At 45.0% G+C, this 20,709-nt stretch overlaps 2 protein-coding genes across 6 annotated transcripts in view; one reads left to right on the top strand and one right to left on the bottom strand.

The window, feature by feature from the left end:
• PARN (poly(A)-specific ribonuclease) overlaps nucleotides 1-8,128 on the bottom strand; it is a 200,045-nt gene extending 191,917 nt beyond the window's left edge. Inside the window, exons 1-2 of one of the 4 annotated variants that reach the window (XM_013974854.2) lie at nucleotides 7,455-8,128; nucleotides 1,011-1,088 (exon numbers count right to left, since the gene is read on the bottom strand). Coding sequence is in view for 1 of the 4 variants with exons in the window: in XM_005697515.3 (XP_005697572.1) it covers nucleotides 1,011-1,088; nucleotides 1,422-1,440 (97 nt within the window). In the remaining 3 variants the exon portion in view is untranslated. Of the gene's footprint in view, nucleotides 1-1,010; nucleotides 1,089-1,345; nucleotides 1,575-7,454 lie in introns of those variants that run through there. The other 3 variants (XM_005697515.3, XM_013974853.2, XM_013974855.2) reach the window with 3 other exon arrangements.
• The window catches only part of BFAR (bifunctional apoptosis regulator), a 29,644-nt gene continuing 15,942 nt past the window's right edge, over nucleotides 7,008-20,709 (top strand). Inside the window, exons 1-2 of one of the 2 annotated variants that reach the window (XM_005697516.3) lie at nucleotides 7,008-7,208; nucleotides 19,943-20,279. In XM_005697516.3, coding sequence (XP_005697573.1) covers nucleotides 20,017-20,279 — 263 coding nt within the window. In that variant the 5' untranslated portion in view covers nucleotides 7,008-7,208; nucleotides 19,943-20,016. The remainder of the gene's footprint in view (nucleotides 7,209-19,942; nucleotides 20,280-20,709) is intronic. The other variant, XM_005697517.3, reaches the window with a different exon arrangement.

A 20,709-nucleotide genomic window follows, 5' to 3' on the forward strand; every position in this document is an offset into this window, starting at 1 on the left:
GGTTGATTATAATTCAGTAATTATAATTATATACAATTATATATATAACTATATATATATAATTAAGCAATTATAATCCAGTAATGGATTATGCCCAGTTAAAAAGATTATGCCCAACATGGATTCCTTTAGAAAGAGCTGAAGTCTTTGAAACATGTACAATTTGTAGCAAAAATGGCTATCTTTACCAAAATTTGGATACCTTTGATCCAAAAAAAAAAGAACCTTGCAATTGTAACTGTTAGTTATACTAACCTAAGTACTAGATACATGTGTACAAGGCAGGCAATGAACACTTTCATTAATGCCTAAAGGAATACCCTCATTTATCTGCAGAAGTCCAACCCTAAGGTCGGTCACAAAGCACCAATATTGTATGAGTCCTCTTAGAGGAAATGTCTAAACTAGTCAAATTCATAGAGACAGAAACAATGATTGCTAGAGGCAGAGGGGAGGGAGAAGCTGAGAATTACTGTCCAATTTGTAGAGTTTCAGTTCTGGAAGATGAAAAAGTTCTGTGGAGATGGACGGTGGGGATGGTGGCATTCCAGTGTGAATGTCCTACATGTCACTTAACTTTTAAAACCACTTAAAAATGGTTAAGAGGATACATTTTATGCTATGCATATTTCACCATACACCAAAAAAGGCCTGACCCTAACTCTCAAGCTCTGTCCCACACTTTGTCCAGCTGTTTTTCAGCAGCATCAAAACCGTAGTCTCTTATCTGCAACCCTCAGAGTTCGAACCACCACAAACCCAATCAGGAAACCCACCGCACCTCTTTCGTGCTTTTGAAACGTTTAAGAGGAAACGTGGAGACTCATGCAACCTGACCCAGAAAACTCAAACAGGCAGGAGCGACCAGCAGGTATAAGCCCAGGCCAGAGGTCAGGAAGGCGCGGGGGTTGGGGGTGAGGGGTGAGGGGTGGGGGATGGGGGTGGCGGGCAGGAGGAGGCTTGGCTATGCACTGCAGGGTGCCAGCCTCGAGCTTGCAAGCGAGGGATACCTGAAAACTCCCCATCGATGGCGAAGAAGTCGGCCTCCTCTATGGCCTGGTACACTTTGTGAAGATTACTCTTAAAATCTGCGGAGAAACCGAGAAGAGGCTCAGAATTGATGGCCTGGCTTCCTGCCCATGAGTTACTAGGGGGATAGGGAAGGAGGGAGGGAGAGCTTCCAAGGATCCTGGGATGAGAGGACAAGTCCCTAAGGGGTGCACAGACCGGAGGGATATAAGCCCCGAGGGGTGCACTGGACAGAGACGAACAAGGCCCCAAGAGGCGCAAAAGGGGAGCAAACCCCTGAGGGGACTGCCTCTGCCCCAGGCCGGGTCAAGTAGACCTGCCGCGGTGCGGGCCTAGCAGGCCGGGTGAGGAACTGCCGCGAGGACGCGGGAAGGTGTACAGCAGACACGCACTGCTCCTGATTATCTCCATTCTGCGGAGTGGCCAGGCCTCCGGCCCCGCCCGGGCCCGCCTCGAGCGTTCCACTCGCGAAGTTCCGCGGCGACAGCGCTGGCAGCCGCAGCAGAGATCACGGGGGCGACTTCCGGAAACAGCGCGCGCCGGCGCACGTCACGTGCGCCTGCGTCATGGCGGAGGCGGGGCCAAGAGTTGGTTTCGTTCCCGGGAGGCAGCAGGGGCGTGGCTATCAAAGTTCTCCAAGGCGTGGTCTCACTGGAGTCGACCAGACTTGGGCCTTTTACTTGAGAAGTTTGAGTGACCTTACATCCATCCAGTTGATGAGGAACTATTTCCTGAGTTCCAATTATGTGCCAGACACTCTGAAATGAGTGAGGATACAGGGGTGAATAGAAAAGACAAGATGCCCAACCCCATTGGAACTTAACTTGGAAGAGCATAAAGTCAGGCAAGATTCAAACTTGCCACTTGGAAATCCGAAGATGGGTTTAAAGAGAAAAAGCAGAGTGCTGCAATAAGAATAATGGGAAAGAGGGTTATTTGCAGAGGCGACAGGGAACGCAAAGCTGAGACCCTTAGCTGTGGCACTAGCTACTGGGAATACGATGGTGAGCAAAACAGATGAGGTCCTGCATAATGGAGTTTTATGTTATTGGTTTGCTGTTGATTCCCAGAGCCTACAACACTGCTGACATGAGCAGATGCTCCATAAACATGGATTGGTCAAAAGAATTCACCTTCACTTCAGTTAAGTCGCTCAATTGTATCCGACTCTTCTCAGCCCCATGAACCACAGCACACCAGGCCTCCCTGTCCATCAGCAACTCCTGGAGTTTACCCAAACTCATGTCCATTGAGTCGGTGATGCCATCCAACCATCTCATCCTCTGTTGTCCCCTTCTCCTCCTGCCCTCAATCTTTCCCAGCATCAGGGTCTTTTCCAATGAGTCAGCTCTTCACATTAGGTGGCCAAAGTATTGGAGTTTCAGCTTCAACATCAGTCCTTCCAATGAACACCCAGCACTGATCTCCTTTAGCATGGACTGGTTGGATCTCCTTGCAGTCCAAGGGACTCTCAAGAATCTTCTCCAACACCACAGTTCAAAAGCATCAATTCTTCGGCACTCAGCTTACTTTATAGTCCAGCTCTCACATCGATACATGACTACTGGGAAAACCATAGCCTTGACTAGACAGACCTTTGTTGACAAAGTAATGTCTTTGCTTTTTAATATGCTGTCTAGGTTGGTCATAATTTTCCTTCCAAGGAGTAAGCATCTTTTAATTTCATGGCTGCAATCACCATCTACTACTGTGGGCCGGAATCCTTTAGAAGAAATGGAGTAGCCGTCAGTCAACAGAAGAGTCCAAAATGTGGTACTCGGGGGCAATCTCAAAAATGACAGAATGATCTCTGTTCATTTTCAAGGCAAACCATTCAATATGACAGCAATCCAAGTCTATGCCCTGACCAGTAACACTGAAGAAGCTGAAGTTGAATGGTTCTATGAAGACCTACAAGAACTTTTAGAACTAGCACCCCCAAAAGATGTCTTTTTCCATCATAGGGGACTGAAATGCAAAAGTAGGAAGTCAAGAAACACCTGGAGCAAATTTGGCTTTGGAGTACGGAATGAAGCAGGGAAAAGGCTAATAGAGTTTTGCCAAGAGAACGCACTGGTCATAGCAAACACCTTCTTCCAACAACACAAGAAAAGACTCTACACATGGACATCACCAGATGGTGAACACCGAAATCAGATTGATTATATTATTTGCGGCCAAAGATGGAGAAGCTATACAGTCAGCAGAAACACAGAGAAGGCAATGGCACCCACTCCAGTACTCTTGCCTGGAAAATCCCATGGACAGAGGAGCCTGGTGGGCTGCAGTCCATGGGGTCGCTGAGGGTCGGACACGACTGAGCGACTTCACTTTCCCTTTTCACTTTCATGCATTGGAGAAGGAAATGGCAACCCACACCGGTGTTCTTGCCTGGAGAATCCCAGGGATGGGGAAGCCTGGTGGGCTGCAGTCTGTGGAGTCGCACAGAGTCGGACACGACTGAAGCAACTTAGCAGCAGAAGCAGCAGCAGCAGCAGCAGCAGAAACAAGACCGGGAGCGGACTGTGGCTCAGATCATGAACTCCTTATTGCCAAATTCAGACTTATATTGAAGAAAGTCGGGAAAACCACTAGACCATTCAGGTATGACCTAAATCAAATCCCTTATGATTATACAGTGGAAGTGAGAAATAGATTTAAGGGCCTAGATCTGATAGACAGAGTGCCTGATGAACTATGGATAGAGGTTCGTGACATTGTACAGGAGACAGGAATCAAGACCATCCTCAAGAAAAAGAAACGCAAAAAGCAAAATGGCTGTCTGAGAATTCACCTTGGTCTTTCACAAAAGCCATATGAAGTTGGTTAGACGATCTGGCTTCTAAGGCTCAGTCAAGATGTTAGTGGTCAGAGAGAAAGTGTTAGTTACTCAGTCGTGTCCAACTCTTTGTGACCCCATGGACTGTAGCCTGTCAGGCTTCTCTGTCCATGGAATTCTCCAGGCAAGAATATTGGAGTGGGTTGCCATTCCCTTCCCCAGGGGATCTTCCTGACTCAGGGGTCAAACCTGGGTCTCCTGCACTGGAGGCAGATTCTTTACCATCTGTTTATTAGGTCTGGAATTATTTAATATTCCTAAGCTTCTATTTTCTCTTCCACTAAATCAGTTTTAGGATCAGTGTCAATAATGTATGTGACTTATAAAGCACTGTAGAAATAAATGTGTCAATAAGCTATGATCAGAGTTCTGACCTGCTGTCACATTTCCCTGAATTCACCCCTTAGGTTTGGGAGAAATGCTGAGTACAAACCACTTGGTCTTTTTGAAAAGAAAATAACCATTTTCCCCCAAAAGAAAATATTACGTACCCTAAAGAACAAGAGTGTGGCCATATTATCCCCACAAGGTGCCACAAGTCCATTTTCCTCTCCTCATTCAAAGGAAATTTATATATAGTTAGCTATGTCCTCTGTTCTTAGTGTAAGCAGCAATCTGTGTAAATGTGAAAACCAATACAAGTAGTCAAACTTAAAATCTGAAATATCTCTCTGCCTATTGGTATCAGCTTTGAAAGTCCTAGATAGAGAGTAGTGGCCACATATGACCACTTAAATTTTAAGTAATTTAAGTTCAATAATTATCAAAACTTACAGTAAAGCAACATTAATCAAAACAGTGTGGTACTGACATAAATAGACATAGAGACTAATGAAATAGAGTAGACAGCCCACAAATACAGCCTTGAATATACATTCAAATGATCTGGATGCCAAGGTCATTCAATGAGGAAAGGATACTCTTTTCAATAAATGGTGTTGAGAAAATTGAATATCCACATTCAAAAGAATGAAGTTAGACCCTTACCTAACACTGTATAAAAATTAACTCAAAGTAAATCAAACACCTAAATGCAAATGCCAAAACTATAAGGGTTTTAGAAGAAAGCATAGGGCAAAATTTCATGACATTGGATTTGGCAATGATTTTTTTGGCTATGACACCAAAGGCACAAGCAAGAAAAGAAAAAAAAATCAATGAATTGAATTATATCAAAATTTAAAACTTTTGTGCTTCAAAGGACACTACCAACGAGATGAAAAGGCAACCCATAAAATGGGAGAAAATATTTGCAAACCATATATCTGATAATGGGTTAATATCCATAATACAAAAAGAACGCCTACAACCCAAAAAACACAAAAGGAAACAATCCAGTATAAAGTGGACATGCGGAGTGGGGCTTCCCGGGTGGCTCAGTTGTAAAGAATCTGCCTGACAATGCCAGAAACATGGGTTTGATCTTTGGTCCGGAAAGATTCCACATGCCACAGGGCAACTAAGCCCAGGCACCATGACTATTGAGCCTGTGCTCTGGAGCCCAGGAGCCGCAGCTACAGAAGTCTGCACACCCTAGAGCCTGCGCTCCACAAGGAGAAGCCCTAGCATCGAAACTAGAGAGTAGGCGCCACTCACCACAGCTAGAGAAAAGCAACAGAGACCCAGGACAGCCCAAATAAATAGATAAATAAAGTTATTTTTCAAATGGACAAAGGACTTAAATATTTCTTCAAAGAAGATATAAATGGCCAATAAGCTCATGAAAAGATGCCGAACATCACAAATGCAAGTGAAAACCAAAATGAGGTTTCATTTCACGCCTATTAGGTGAGAAACTGGAACTTTGCCCACTGCTAGTGGGAATATACAATGGTACAGCCCCTATGGAAAACATTATGGCCTGTCTTTAAAAATTAAAAATAGAATTATCAAATGTAATGCAGCAATTCCACTTTTGGGCATGCACCCAAACTAACTGAAAGTAGAGGTTTGAATAGGTATTTGTACACCCATATTCATAGCAGCATAATTCACAGTAGACAAAAAGCGGAAACAACCCAAGTATCCATCATCAGATAAACTGGATAAACAAAATGTCATGTATACATACAATGGAATATTATTCTACCTCTAAATGGAAGGAAATTCTGACACATGCTACAAAGTAGATGAACCTGGAGAACACTATGGTGGGTGAAATAAGCCAGTCACAAGACAAAACACTGTATGATCCCATTTAGATGTGGTACCTAGTTATCAGAGGCTGGGGAAGGAACTATTGAGAATTGTTGAATGAATATGAACTTCCAGTTTGGGAAGATGATAAAGTCCTAGAGATGGATGTGAGTCATGCTTGCACAATAATGTGGAGACACTTAGTGCCAGTGAATTGCACACTTAAAAACAGTTAAAATGGTAAATTTTGTCACATATCTTTCACTGCAATGTTAAAAATATGCTGCTGCCTATTGCCAGACTACCCTCCAGAAAATGAGTTCATACCCTCCTGGCACTAGCACAGAACATCAGTCTTTTTACTCTTTGCACATTTGATTGCTAGGGGAAAAAATGATCAGTTTTATCAACTTCCAGGCCAGTGACTTAAAGCAGATAATCAGAATGAATTCTTAACTGGTGGCTCAGACAGTGAAGAACCCGCCTGCAATACGAGAGACCTCGGTTCGATCCCTGGGTTGGGAGGATCCCCTAGCGAAGTACATGGCAACCCACTCGTCAGTATTCCCGCCTGGAGAGTCCCCACGGACAGAGGTGCCGGGCGGTTACAGTCCACCGGGTCGCAAAGAGTCGGACACGACTGAGCGCCCAAGCACACCTTAACAGCACAGCTTAACGAACCAAGACGCTGGGTGAGAAAAAAACGTGGTGATAAAGGTATTTTAATAATCCGATTCTTAATACGGCAAATGGAAATATAGCGACGGTCCTCTGATTTCTGTATACAATGTAACCGCCAAAAAAAAATCGTGGCGAGTACAGTGCACTCTTGTAATATTATTTTAATTTCCGGGCAAAGCTGTTTCCTGCAGTTAACAAAACACACACCCGGAGGGAGCACCTTCAGGGTGTTAACGCCCTGCGCTCAAGGTCTGGCCACCCAAGAGGAAGGGGCGGGGCTGGAGGTAGTACGCCTGCGCGGACCCCCAGGCGCGGGAGTGGCCGCTCTAGGCAGCGGGAGGGCGCAGGGTTCAGGGGGTTGGGGAACAACTGCGGCCTCTCCTCTATGGTCGCGGGCCGGCGGGGTACCCTCCTCCGCAGTGAGTCCAAGGTTATTTCCGGAAGTGGAGCTGCTACCTCTTCCTCTGTGTCTGTGAAGGGGTCCAGGAAGGGGTCGACTGCCGGGTTGGCCATGAGCGCGGAGGTAAGAAGCGGCTTTGCGGAGAGTAGCCAGGGTGCGGCCGGGCTCGACTTAGGGTGTGGAAGGAGGCGGTGGAGAACGGGCTCGGAGGAAGTGGGCGGGATCTCTCCTCCCAGACCTGGGTTCTCCCCTCCCAGACCTGGGTTCTGTGTAGCCTCAGCCCTACCTTTGAGGCGCGGACCCCCACTTGGCCAGCTTCTCCATCCTTCCCGAGAGCCCCACCTCGGCAAGCCGGTTCCTGGACCTCACCTGTGTTCACTCCCGGGTCACAGTCCGAGCCTGTAGTTTCTGGATTTCCACCTCCACCCTCCCCAGGGCGAGACGGAGAGGACGTGGCTGCCTCACACCTCGGAGGGAGATGACCGGGACCCTGCCCCCGGGAGCGCGAAGCGACCGCGCGTGCAGAATTGACCGGGCTCCTGATAGACGCCAGGCTGGGCTTCAGATCTAACTAGCCGGTGGTTCTGGCCCCAGGGCTGAACGAATGATCCCGTTTTAGAAGAGTATAAGGGACTCGCAGAAAGGAAAAGTGAAACCCAGAGTCACACTCCCGGCTCTTGTGATTGTGACTTCATGGCTTAGAAATCTGGACAAAGGCAAAAGAGAATCAGGCCGCGTCTGATAGGGGATCTTTGGCGGGGCAGAAGGCGGCCCTCCAACTTTGGTGGGGAGAAGGATCCAGGTGCTGTCTTGCCCTCCTAAGTCCTCGTTGGGTCCTCCCCACCGAAGCCCATTGGCCAGTCCTTGGCCAGACCTTGTAGATGGTCTTGATGAAACGCTCTGAAACGCCAATGGGAAGGAGTTTTACTACCTTCCTCTCCTGGAGCACTTCCCAGAGCTGACGCGCAAGAGTGCACGTGTGGGTTGGGTTGGATTGGGTTTGTTTTTGTCACAGCTTGCTTATAAACAAGCCCGCCTAGGGATATACAAACCCATGTGCTCAGTGTTTCCTTGCAGATCTCTATAAACTTGATGGGAAAATTGTGCTGCTCCGGGGCAGTTTTTGGTTTTTTGTTTTTTGAAGTTCCGGTATTTGGCACCGGTACTACCTACCTGCTGCTGCTGCTAAGTCGCTTCAGTCGTGTCCGACTCTGTGCGACCCCATAGACGGCAGCCCACCAGGCTCCCCCCTCCCTGGGATTCTCCAGGCAAGAACACGAATGAGTTGCCATTTCCTTCTCCAATGCATGAAAGTGAAAAGTGAAAGTGAAGGTGCTCAGTCGTGTCCGACTCTTAGCGACCCCAGGGACTGCAGCCTACCAGGCTAGCTGGCACTAAATAAACACCGCTATTAATAATTGTTAATGCCAATCAATCACACAGTGGATTTTCGGACTATCTGTAGATAGAAATCAGTCATTTAAGCTTCCTTCAAAGGAACTGTTATTATCCTGAGCTTAGAAATGGGAAATAGAGGCTCAGAGGAGATAGATGGAGTGTGTCACTCTTAAAACAGTACTGTTTCAATTATACTAACGTTTCCAGGGAAATCATAGTCTAGATGAGAAAACATGCACAAATGAAAGTTACTTAGTGCACGGAGGCAGGAAGGATTAATTTGAGCTATGAAGAAGGTTAGTCATTAAAGATTTTCAAGTGATGGTTGATTTGGGTCTTGTCAGTTGGACACTTTTGACCCAGAGATGGTGTGTATCTGTGTTACAGATAGAACAGTGTGGGGAAAGGGCAGGAATTAACAGGTGGGACTAGAGTATAACCTATGAGTAGGTGAGTAGCAGGAGGTGATCAGGATAATAGTAAAAATGAACACTTATAACTTTGCACTTACTGTGTGCCAGGTACCATTCTGAGTGCTGTGCGTGCATTAATTCATTTAATCCTGTCAACAACCCTATCAGACAGGTACTATCCATATCCCCATTTTACGGATTAAGAAACTGAGGCACAGACAGGTTAAGTAACTTGCCTGAGGTCACACAACTAATAATTGGAATCATTGGGATTTGAATGCAGTCATTCTGGCCCCAGAGTCCATGCTCTTAGTTAAAAAGTTCTGTTGATTGCAGCTGGGCCATAAAGATTCTTAAGTGACCATGGGTTTTATACTCTCACAGTTGGGAAGGTTTTGAGTAAAGGAAGGACGTGATCAGGATTTTGCTCCAGTAGGATGACTGGGACTGTGGAGAGAGGAAGGATTGGAGAGCAGAGGAAATGAAATTGGAAATGTTATTTAAACTTGATTTTGTTACTGTCTTGCCTCAGCTTGTGTGAAACATATACTTAGGATAGCAAGTGTTTATTTGTATGTAACAGCTCTCAGTTCCCAAACATCCATGTAAGTAAGATCTGTGATAACTTAGAGGGTCAGGATAGGGTGAGAAGTTGGGGGGAGGTTTAAGAAGGAGGGAGCATATGTAATCTATGGTTGATTAATGTTGACATGTGGCAGAAACCAACACAATATTGTAAAACAATTATCCTTCAATTAAAAATAACTTTTTTTTGTTTTTGTAAAGAATATTCTAAGGGGTTTCTTTAAAAGGAGCATTCCTGGTCCTCTCTCCCGCATATCTTTGTTTGAATTCACCAAATTTCTGGGGTGATTCCAACAGAGGTTCTAAGAAGTTTCTATGATAGAAATCAAAGGTTTGTGGGTTCTATTTTCATCTCCAAATAACTAGAACTCAGCTTTGTGCCAGTTACTCCCAGGTACAATGATAGAATTCTCTGACTTGGTTCCTGACCTTCAAGGCTCAGGATCTGGTTGGAGAGGCACAGGCTGCTCAACCAGCAGTGTACAAAACCTGAAAAGGATTCATGAGTTTAGAAATGTGTGAGTCATAATGGGATAGTTTAAAAACCAGTAGCTATGGTATGGGTTGGTGGTGACCACCAGTAGTTTTTGATCACTTCCTAAATTATTGGACGTCTCCAGTGTTTTACACAAGATAAGTTATTTCCATATCCTCCACAGAGCCTTCCCTGTATGTTCTTGTCTTGCACAACAGCACTCCAGAGCAGTAAATCACAGGGCCTCCGAGTGTAGGCAGCAAGTCAGTGCCCAGTTACATAGAATCACTGGTACATTATATGTGTCCCAGGTCTTTTTTTTCCCCCCATGGATCTTCAGACAGTTGTACCTTGTTAGTTAGGTGTTTCTTTGGGAGAATATACATAAGGTTGGGGTGATAGATATCTTGTGATAATCATTTCCTAGCAGTTGTTTTCTATCAGTTGTACCAACAGACCTAACCCATGAGCTGGCTGGCTACCTTTGCCCTAGTAATTCCTGACCCTGTTGAGAAAGAAAATCTGTCTCTTTAAGTTGGAAAAACACAGAGTTTTATACAGGAAGAGCCTGGAAGTTCTTGTCTTATGTTAATGAAAGCCAGTTTCCACTACCTGCAAGAAGTATTTACCACATTCTCTTTTTATTGCCACTTCTGATCTTTGCTTTGCTTACATTTGGACTCATTTCTGTGTATCTCATAATTACTAGAAATGGGTGTCTTTGGTCTTTGGACATTTGATAATATCTGTAGTGTTCTGCTAGTGTCTAAGTGGTGTCCCCAGGGGCGGACTAGAGTTGCCAGAAATGAGGTACACCCAAACACTATCACCCCTACTTCTCTTGTGAATGTTTCTGCTTGTTTATCTATCTCCTAGGTGGAAGAGCATGGTCACCCTAACAGCCTCAAGCTGCAGTTCTTGTTCCAAAATGCAGTGATGTCAGATTCTAGTTTGAATTTCTCAGCTTCATAGTGGCACCTCTATGTTGTGGCCTAGACTGACGTAGTGTACGAGGACAGGCTTTACATGAGACCATGATTTAAAACCTGACCTGGAGGTCCCTGGCTTCCACTGCAGGAGGCATGGGTTTGATCCCTGGTCGGGGAACTAGGATCCCACATGCTCCACTGTGCAGCCAAAAAAAGAAAAAGAAAGAAAAGAAATTTGTGTTGTTTGAAAAAACAAAACAAAAAACCGGACTCTGTCCTATACCAGTTAGGTCTCCAGTTTCTCATCAGTAAAATGGGGATGATAGTAATAATTATCCCATAAGATTATTATCCCTCCCACATTATATAAGGGCTCAATCAATGTTAGCAATTGTCATTATTCTCTGTTGTTGGGCAGTATGTAATGGGAAGAAATAACCTAACTAGAGACCAATCTAAAGCCAAAATCTTTGTATTCTTACAGCCAACATTTCTGCTAAGAAATAGTTGAGATCACATTTTTCAGGCTGGAATCCCAGTACATTAGCTCTTCAAAGACTTATTCCTAAAACTTTCAGTATGTATTACAGTCACAATCAGTGTTTTGTTGAGTGAAGAAGTAGAACCATAATTTCACTGAACTAAGCAGCTTGATAATTTCACTTTCTGAAGAATTAACAGTCATCACATAGTGAGGTCTTTAGAAGCTAAGATATAAAAATTCTTAAACTGAAAATTAATGCATTCTTCAATAAACTCAATAAAAGTCATTATATTAGTTTTCTTAAATGTGAGTTGAAGGACTGAAGAATGAAACAGGCTATCGCAGGGCCCCTGCCTCCTCCTGGAGAGTAGGCCCCTGGATAAATCCATAGATAAGCACTTAACAAACAACTTTCCTTCCAGGGATGGAATAGCCAAATCCATTCCAGGGTCTTTAGTTACATAGAATCGTTGGGACATTATATGTGTCCCAGCTCTTTTTTCCCCCCATGGATTTTCAGACAGTTGTACCCTGTCAGTTAGGTATTTCTTCGGGAGAATATACATAAGGTTGGGGTGATAGATATCTTGTGATAATTATTTTCTAGCAATTGCTTCCTATCAGTTGTGCCAACAGACCTAACCCATGAACATTTTAGAAAATGTCAGCTGTGCAGTTTGAGCATGTGTTTATATTCATGTCATATTTCACATATTAATGCTTTCTAAGATTTTATGCCATTTCTTGACATGGCAATTTTAGACATGGTGTGCTACTCAGGAGGTCGTGTCTCTCCAGGTGTTAAAAAAGTTACAGGGTAGAGAATTCCCGGGCCCTCCAGTGGTTAGGACTGTGTGTTTCCACTGCGGAGGGCACGGGTTCAATCCCTCATTGGGGAACTAAGATCCCACATGCCTTGAGACACAGCCAAAAACATAATATAAAATTTAAAAAATGTCCATGTCTCTTGCAATAAAAGCAAGTGTGGCCATTTTAATAAATAAAAGTTACATGGTAGAGTAAGTTGTTGGTTATATGGCATGGGCAGGAAAGACACCACCTTAGCAATTCTTCTCTTGAATGGATTGATAAATGTCACCCGCTAGAATGTGATGTGGAAGAAGGGACCATGAGCGCGTCCTGTGTGCTGTCCTCTTAATTCTGAGGCCAGTCCTGTCAGATCAGCAGTAACCCCATTGCTTATGTCTGGTGATGTGAGCCTTGGGGAGGAGGAATAATTTGCCTGTGATCTCATGGCTGGTAGTGAAGCTGGGAATCAGAATCTGTCTTCTGATTTTAAAACTGAGGTGTATTACTCTGTCCCTCAGAACCAGGAATAGGTAAGATCCTCCAAAAAACTAAGTGTCTTAAGGGCCTCTACTGAAATATTTGATAAATAGGTGCTAGGTCTGTAAGGATATGATGAGAATAAAGCCAGCTTAGGATTTTGAAACTTGACCCCTGCCCTCACACACAGCCGTTCACATGCAGAATCTCCTGCACCTCTGAGTCTAAAGCAGAATAGCAGGGGTAATGTAGAAAAATGTGAGGAAGACCTCATAAGTAACCACCTTCCCAGCACTAAGTAACCACCCAACAGCAGAGAAAGAGTAATGCTATAAGCCCGTAGACCTCCAGAAGCTTTCTAGCCTAAAAGGCCAGTCAACCTACAGATGTCACACTCATGCTGGACCCGGAAGGCAGCACCTTACGGAACAAGTTATGAAAAACAAATATCCACTGAAATCTAGCAGCTAACGGAAGTGAGGAAGCCAGCTGGGGTGATGATTGCAGCTCCCTCTGAAGCGGGCAGCTGCTCAGATACACAGCTTCAGCGGATTCTAAACACACAAAAGGAGCGCCCTGGGTTGCCAGATCTTCTGAATTTTCAGAAGCAGCCAGGAATCTGGATTTGTCTGTGACATCAGATTGTTTTAAATGCTGGCATCAAATTCAATAGAAAGTGGGGGAGGAGGAGGAGAAAGAGAAGCACCTCGTGAAAATTGCCTGTCCGAAGACTCGATGTTGGGACTTGGTGGTCCAGTGGTTAAGACTCTGCACTTCCAGTACAGATCCGATCCTTGGCCATCCCACATGCTATGCGGCCGGAAGGGAAAAAAAGAACAGATGGCGCCACTGTTGAAACTGCCAGGTCGAGGAGAATGGCTGCTCTTGACAGTAATGCTGAGTCACCGTGGGGAGCAGCGGGGGTTACATTAATAAAGCCTTTGTCTCACTGGACAGTCAGTGGTTCTTAGCCTTATCTGGGCCTTGGTCCACTTTGCATGCTATGCACGCTGAGTCACTGCAGTCATATCTGACTCTGCGACCCCATGGACTGTAGCCCTTCAGACAAAAATACTAGAGTAGGTTGCCATTTCCGTCTCCAGGGATCTTCCTGACCCAAGGATGGAACCCATGTCTCCTGCATTGGCAGGAGGGTTCTTCACCCCTAGTGCTACCTGAGAAGCCCCAGGAGAGTAAATCAAAACCTAGATTTCCTTCAGGAAATCGCTCGTATAGACGAACACAAACTTGGCCCGTGATTTCAGAGTGTGCCCTGACCCCTTGAAGCACCGATACAGACGTCAGCTGAAGAGCCAGCTTCAACTGTCAGAAACCACAGCTCTTCAGAGTGACTCAGAGCAGAGGTCTTCAATTCTGTGGTATCCAGGCCGTTGTTTTTACCTTGTCTCTGTTTGCTGTTTTGCAGGCTTTTCCAACTCAGGCATTTTTCCCATTCGTTTTGAGCAAGGTAATCAACACTGGCCTTGTTTTGCAGTGATTAAGCACAAACCTAAGAGTCTCCGTGTGGGCAGGGCACTGGGAACAGGGCTGGAATGCTTCTCGCCCCGTCCTAACCACACCCCCCAGACTCTTCTGAGACCACAACAGGAAGAGCAGTAGGCTGTGGGTGTGTCTAACACGTGCTTCCCCGTGAAGGAACGCAGCCAGCAAAGCTGCTCTCAGTTCCAGCCTGTTGCTGTGTGTGCCGCGTTTGTAGAGAATCGTCATCAACATCCTCGAAGAGGCCCTTGCAGTGCAGGAGGGTGTGTTTATCCAAGTCAAAAGACCACAGCTTAGAACTTTAGTATCTGAGCTAGATTTTTATCACCTGGGAGGCACTTTCCTCCTTTTGCTTTCTTGTTGCTTTCTTTAATGGAAACAACCCAAATACTTATACAAAAATAGCAGAAAAGATCAGTTGAATTCAGTTAAATTGTGCACCCTTTCTGTGTTAACGTCCAGTTTTTCAATTTAGAGTAAAATGAAATGGAGCAGAATTCCTAGTTCAGTTCAATCACTCAGTCATGTCTGACTCTTTGCGACCCCGTGAATCGCAGCACGCCAGGCCTCCCTGTCCATCACCAACTCCCGGAGTTCACTCAGACTCACGTCCATTGAGTCAGTGATGCCATCCAGCCATCTCATCCTCTGTTGTCCCCTTCTCCTCCTTCCCCCAATCCCTCTCAGCATCAGAGTCTTTTCCAATGAGTCAACTCTTCACGTGAGGTGGCCAAATTATTGGAGTTTCAGCTTTAGCATCATTCCTTCCAAAGGAATCCCAGGGCTGATCTCCTTCAGAATGGACTGGTTGGATCTCCTTGCAGTCCAAGGGACACTCAAGAGTCTTCTCCAACACCACTGTTCAAAAGCATCAATTCTTCAGTGCTCAGCTTTCTTCACAGTCCAACTCTCACATCCATACATGACCACAGGAAAAACCATAGCCTTGACTAGACGGACCTTTGTTGGCAAAGTAATGTCTCTGCTTTTCAATATGCTATCTAGGTTGGTCATGACTTTACTTCTAAGGAGTAAGCGTCTTTTAATTTCATGGCTGCAGTCACCATCTGCAGTGATTTTGGAGCCCCCAAAAATAAAGTCAGCCACTGTTTCCCCATCTTTTTGTTGTGAAGTGATGAGACCAGATGCCATGATCTTTATTTGGTTGATCTTTGTTGAGCTTTAAGCCAACTTTTTCACTCTCCACTTAAAGTCCGTGCAGTTTCTAGTTTGTTGAAGACAATTAAAAAACAGAGTTAGTGGCCACCTCAGCTTTTCCAAACATGACACTTAAAATGCACTTTGATATCTTATTCTCTCTTATGACAAATAACTTTCAGATCTGGTAAACTAAGAACTATTGGTGCATTCTAGTTTTAAAAGGTTGTGAGAAATTTATTTCCATATATGTTGCCATGTCAAATGACTTTGAGATCCATACACTTGGCCTCGCTCTAACCTCATAACCACAGTTTCATATCTCCACATGCTCACTAGGCAGTTCTTGGAAATTTTGTCATTACCTCAAACTCAACTTTTACCTTCTTTTCAAGCTGGGCCCCATTAGTTTACACGGACTCTTTTTTTTTTTTTTTTTAAATTTATTCAGTTGTGCCAGAGCTTCGGTTGCAGCACGCAGGCTCTGAGTTGGAGCATGTGGGATCTAGTTCCCTGACCAGGAATTGAACCGGGGCCCCCTGCATCAGGAGTGCAGAATGTTAACCACAGGACCGCAAGGGAAGTCCCTGCTGTGACCCATTTCTATCAGCAGAACCATCTACTTCCCCAGTTCTAGAAACTAGACAACCTCTGATCATTCTCCCTAGTCACCAAAGCTCAGAAATGACCCTTGTAATATCTCTTGCATAGATTGATCTCTCTCTTTGCATTTTCATGTTTGTCACCATAGTTGCAGAAGTAACAGCACCTCCCTTCTACCTTGTCCCAGCCCAGCCCACCTTCCTGATGAGATTTATCATCCTCAAGCACTGGAACGAGTAGCCTATCCCTTCTCCAGCAGATCTTCCCAACCCAGGAATCAAACCAGGGTCTCCTGCATTGCAGGTAGATTCTTTACCAGCTGAACTACCAGGGAAGCCCACTCCTCAAGCACAGCTTTACTGATTTCATCTGCCTCCAAAACCTTTATGTGCCCTCATCTGCCCACCTGTCGTGAACCAGGCGTGGAACACAGGACTCTGTATCAGACCTGTATCTCCAGGTGTGTCACTCACTGCTCGCCATGACGCACCAAGAACAGCACCCAGATCAGGCCCATCTCTTCTCACCCCTGTGCAGCCCTCACCAGAAGCCTCTGTATCCTGCCTCCCAACAGTGAGTGTAGATGGACTCGTGAATGCACTTCAAGTGCCCACCAGTGATGGGCATCCTTAGTGATGCTCAGTAGCTCAAAATGGTCCAGTGATTATTTCCTGGGATAACTCTGTCCACATGGTAGTTGTTTAATTAGTATTGGACGAATAAAGGAATCACTTCATCAAAACAATGATTCTTTTCTCTGAAAACCTGTATTATATGAGCTCTCTCAAGTAATTTGGAGAGACTGCCCAGAGGAAAGCAGAAAATGTTTAAATGTTTCTTAAACATACAGACAAGACTTCCCTGTCCAGTAGTTAAGAACCTGTCTGCCAGTGCAGGGGACACCAGTTTGTTCTTGGTCTGGGAAGATTCCACATGCCACAGGGCAGCTTGAGCCTGTGGACCTCAGCTACTGAAGCTTGCAATACCTGCCAAGCTCGAGCCTGAGCTTGGCAGCAAGAGAAGCCACCACCGGGAGAAGCCTGTACACCACACGAGGAGATCCTCTCTTGCCACAGCTAGGGGAAGCCCAAACACAGCAATGCAGACCCAGCGCAGCCAAAAATAAATAAAATTCAGTTAATTTTTAGAAACACAAATAATCAGCAAATGTGGTTTAATTTATGATTTTCTCTGTATTTTTGCAGTTATCATTTTCATTGAGAACAGCTTAGTAAATACAGAAAACCAAAACCAAAAAAATGATCCTCTCCCACCCAACAAAGAAACTACTAACGTTGTTCCGTCACCAAGTCGTGTCTAATTCTTCTCGACCCCATGGGCTGTAACACGCCAGGCTTCCCTGTCCCTCACCGTCTCGTGGAGTTTGCCCAAGTTCATGTCCGTTAAATCAGTGATGCCATCCAACCATCTCATCCTCTGTCACTCCCTTCTCTGCTTGCTCTCAGTCTTTCCCAGCATCAGGGTCTTTTCCAGTGAGTCAGCTGTTTGCATCGGGTGGCCAAAGTATTGGAGCTTCAGCATCAGTTCTTCTAAAGGATATTCACAGTTGATTTCCTTTAGGATTGACTGGTTTGATCTCCTTGCTGTCCAAGGGACTCTCAAGAGTCTTCTCCAACACCACAGTTCAAAAGCATCAATTCTTCAGCTCTCTGCCTTTGTGGTCCAGCTCTCACATCCATATATGACTGCCAGAAAGACCATAGCCTACTAACATTAGGTTGGTGCAAACATAATTGTGGTTTAATTAAAGTTGTGAACTTTAAATCATTATAACTAGGCTCAAACGCATCATTATTAATCAAAATAGGAACCATTACAATCAACACCACTTTTGCCAGCGAGCAATAAGTATGTTTATTCCTATAGCATGAAAATATGTGCTTCAGGATTTGACAAACTCTTCAAAAGCATTTTCTGCCTCCTGCTGGTTTGTGGAACCGTTTTCCCTGCAAAAAGTTGTTGAGATGCTTGAAGAAGTGGTAATCGGTTGGCAAGAGTTCAGGTGAATATGGTCAATGAGACAAAAGTTCGTAGCACAATTTGTTCAACTTTGAAGCACTGGTTGTTGGGTGTTGTCATGGAGAAGAACTGGGCCCTTTTGTTGACCAATGCTGACTGTAGGCATTGCAGTTTTTAGTGCATCTCATTGACTTGCTGAGCGTACTTCTTGGATGTAATTGTTTCTTAGGGATTCAGAAAGCTCTGGTGGATCAGACGGGCAGCAGATCACCAAATGGTGGCCATGATTTGTAGTCTCGTGTTTATAGATTTTCTTGTTTAAAATAGTGTTATCATGCTTAATTTAAAATTTGTGCCCTGTAAAAAGTGATTCAATTCCCTGAAAATCAGAGAAATTGTTACCATTTATGGTCTACTTACAGTATGCCAGGCACTTTAATTGCATTCTCTTATCTAACTCTCAAAACCTCCCAGTGAGGTAAATACTATTGTTTATTGTTGTTTAGTTGCTAAGTCGTGTCCGACTCTGTGACCCCATGGATTTTAGCCCACCAGGCTCCTCTGTCCATCTAATTTCCCAGGCAAGAATCCTGGATTGGGTTGCCATTTCCTTCTCTAGGGGATCTTCCTGACCCAAGGATTGAACCTATGTCTCCTGCATTGCAGACAATTCTTTACCACTGAGCCACCAGGGAAGCCCCTATTATTAGATGAGAGACCTGAGACTCAGATCCAGAGGGCAGAGCTGGGGTAAGAACGCAGGCGGCCCAGCCCTGGTACCTGTGTTCCCAACCACTGTGCCTGCGAAGAGTCCTCTGCGAGACCAGTTGTGGGTGATCAACAGCAACTTACTTTCTTTCCTGTAATAATAGTGAGATTGAGAAACATCCCCACTGGTGTCTGTGCATGCTAATTCCAGTAGCAATGTGAATAATAATTTCTTCCGGCCCTGTTTACTCCATCCACCACCCCCGTTCACCATCTCTGACCCTCACAAGGCCTCCCAGGTGGCTCTAGTGGTAAAGAACCCACCTGCCAGTGCAGGAGACTTAAGAGACATGGATTCAGTCCCTGAAGTTGGAAAGATCCCCTGGAGAAGGACATGGCAGCCCACTCCAGTATTCTTGCCTGAAGAATCCCGTGGACAGAGGAGCCTGGTGGGCTACAGTCCATGGGGTCGCAAAGAGTAGAAGACTGAAGCAGCTTAGCACAGCACAACCCTCATAAGACACTGTGAGGTTGAGGAAATAAGACTGGGAAAGCCCAGGTAACTTAGTCTCAGAGATGGAGAGTTGAACTTCTAACTCCATGCCCTCATCATATTGCTTCTCAATAAAAATCCCTTAAGACCCAGATAAGAATGAGAAGAGAATGGTCTTTTGCCGTTAGCTTATTAGTGACATTACCATGTTTCTGTGACACCAAACTAGTGGGATCCAGAAGGCAGGATGTGCTTGTTTGGGTTGATCTGGGGAGAGAGGAGGAATATTTAGCCCCAGGCGAGTAGGCCTGGCATAGGGCATCTCAGAGAACCAGGCCTCTCTTCCAGGTACTGTCCCTATGGGAGCCTCTGAAGTCATATATTAAATAATTACCTCAGGGGAAGGCAGATTTGTTTGGATAAAATCTGTTGTTTATATGAAGTGCATCTGTTATTGCCAACTCCAAACATTTTAGTGGGCCAAGAATCTGGTTTATTTAAAGTTATGTACATTGAAAGGATGTCACAGATTTCATTGAGAAAACTGAGGCCAGAGAAATTAAATCTTCCAAGGAAGTTAGCAGGGAAGGATCTAGAATTCTCCAGCCTCCCCCCATCCAAGCCCACTGAAGTTTCCTTTGCACCCTTTTGCTTTATCTAATTTTTGAAAGTGTGACAGTAAGTCGAAAAATTTAGTGATGTTTATGTGGTTTACGAAATGTAAATTTTTAGAAACCAAGTTTGTCACGTTTAAAAATCAGAGCTTTAATAGAATATCTGTCATCTCAAACACCTGCTAAATTATTTGACTTATTTCTGTTGCTTGTCTCTCTTTTTCCCCTAGATTTAATGTCATCTTGCTTAGGTCTGCTGAGTCTGTAATTTTCTATGTCTATGGATTCCAGAATTTGCTAAGAGATGGAGGAGTCTCTGCAGAATAATGTGGATGCAGCAAGCCTTGGGAAAACGGGCCCGCTCAAGAGCGCCGGCCCTCAGATTTCCATTAATGAATTCTCCTGCCACTGCTGCTACGACATCCTGGTTAACCCCACCACCTTGAACTGTGGGCACAGCTTCTGCCGGCACTGCCTCGCCCTGTGGTGGGCCTCTTCGAAGAAAACAGAGTGTCCAGAATGCAGAGAAAAATGGGAAGGCTTCCCCAAAGTCAATATTCTCCTCAGGTAATGCTCAAGTCCATATGGGGAGCTCACTGGGCTTGGTCAGCGTGGTTTCTCTTAACGGGAGCAGCCACATCTGGAAAGGCCCGAGACGTGGAGCCCACTACCTCGGGGGTCACTCTGGATCCACTGGCATGTGAGTCAGGGGGCTCAAGGGCCTGCAAGTCCTGACTCCCTTCCTCACAGGTGGCCATGATATGTCTATTATTTATTATAAATGAGGGAAAGGAAGAAACTGGTTACCAGACCATTTTCTGTAACCCTTGGTACATAATGCTTCTGACTGGTTTGTGCTCACTGAGAACACCCTAGAATAGAGACAGTGGTCTAACTGCATGATTCTGAATAACCAGTGTGATGCTGATTTCCATCTCTGACTAAACTCTGTTGGACTTGCCACATTCATAGAGTTTCTCATGCGTGGCGTCACACA

Source organism: Capra hircus, chromosome 25, assembly GCF_001704415.2.
Source record: "Capra hircus breed San Clemente chromosome 25, ASM170441v1, whole genome shotgun sequence".
NCBI lineage: Eukaryota > Metazoa > Chordata > Mammalia > Artiodactyla > Bovidae > Capra > Capra hircus.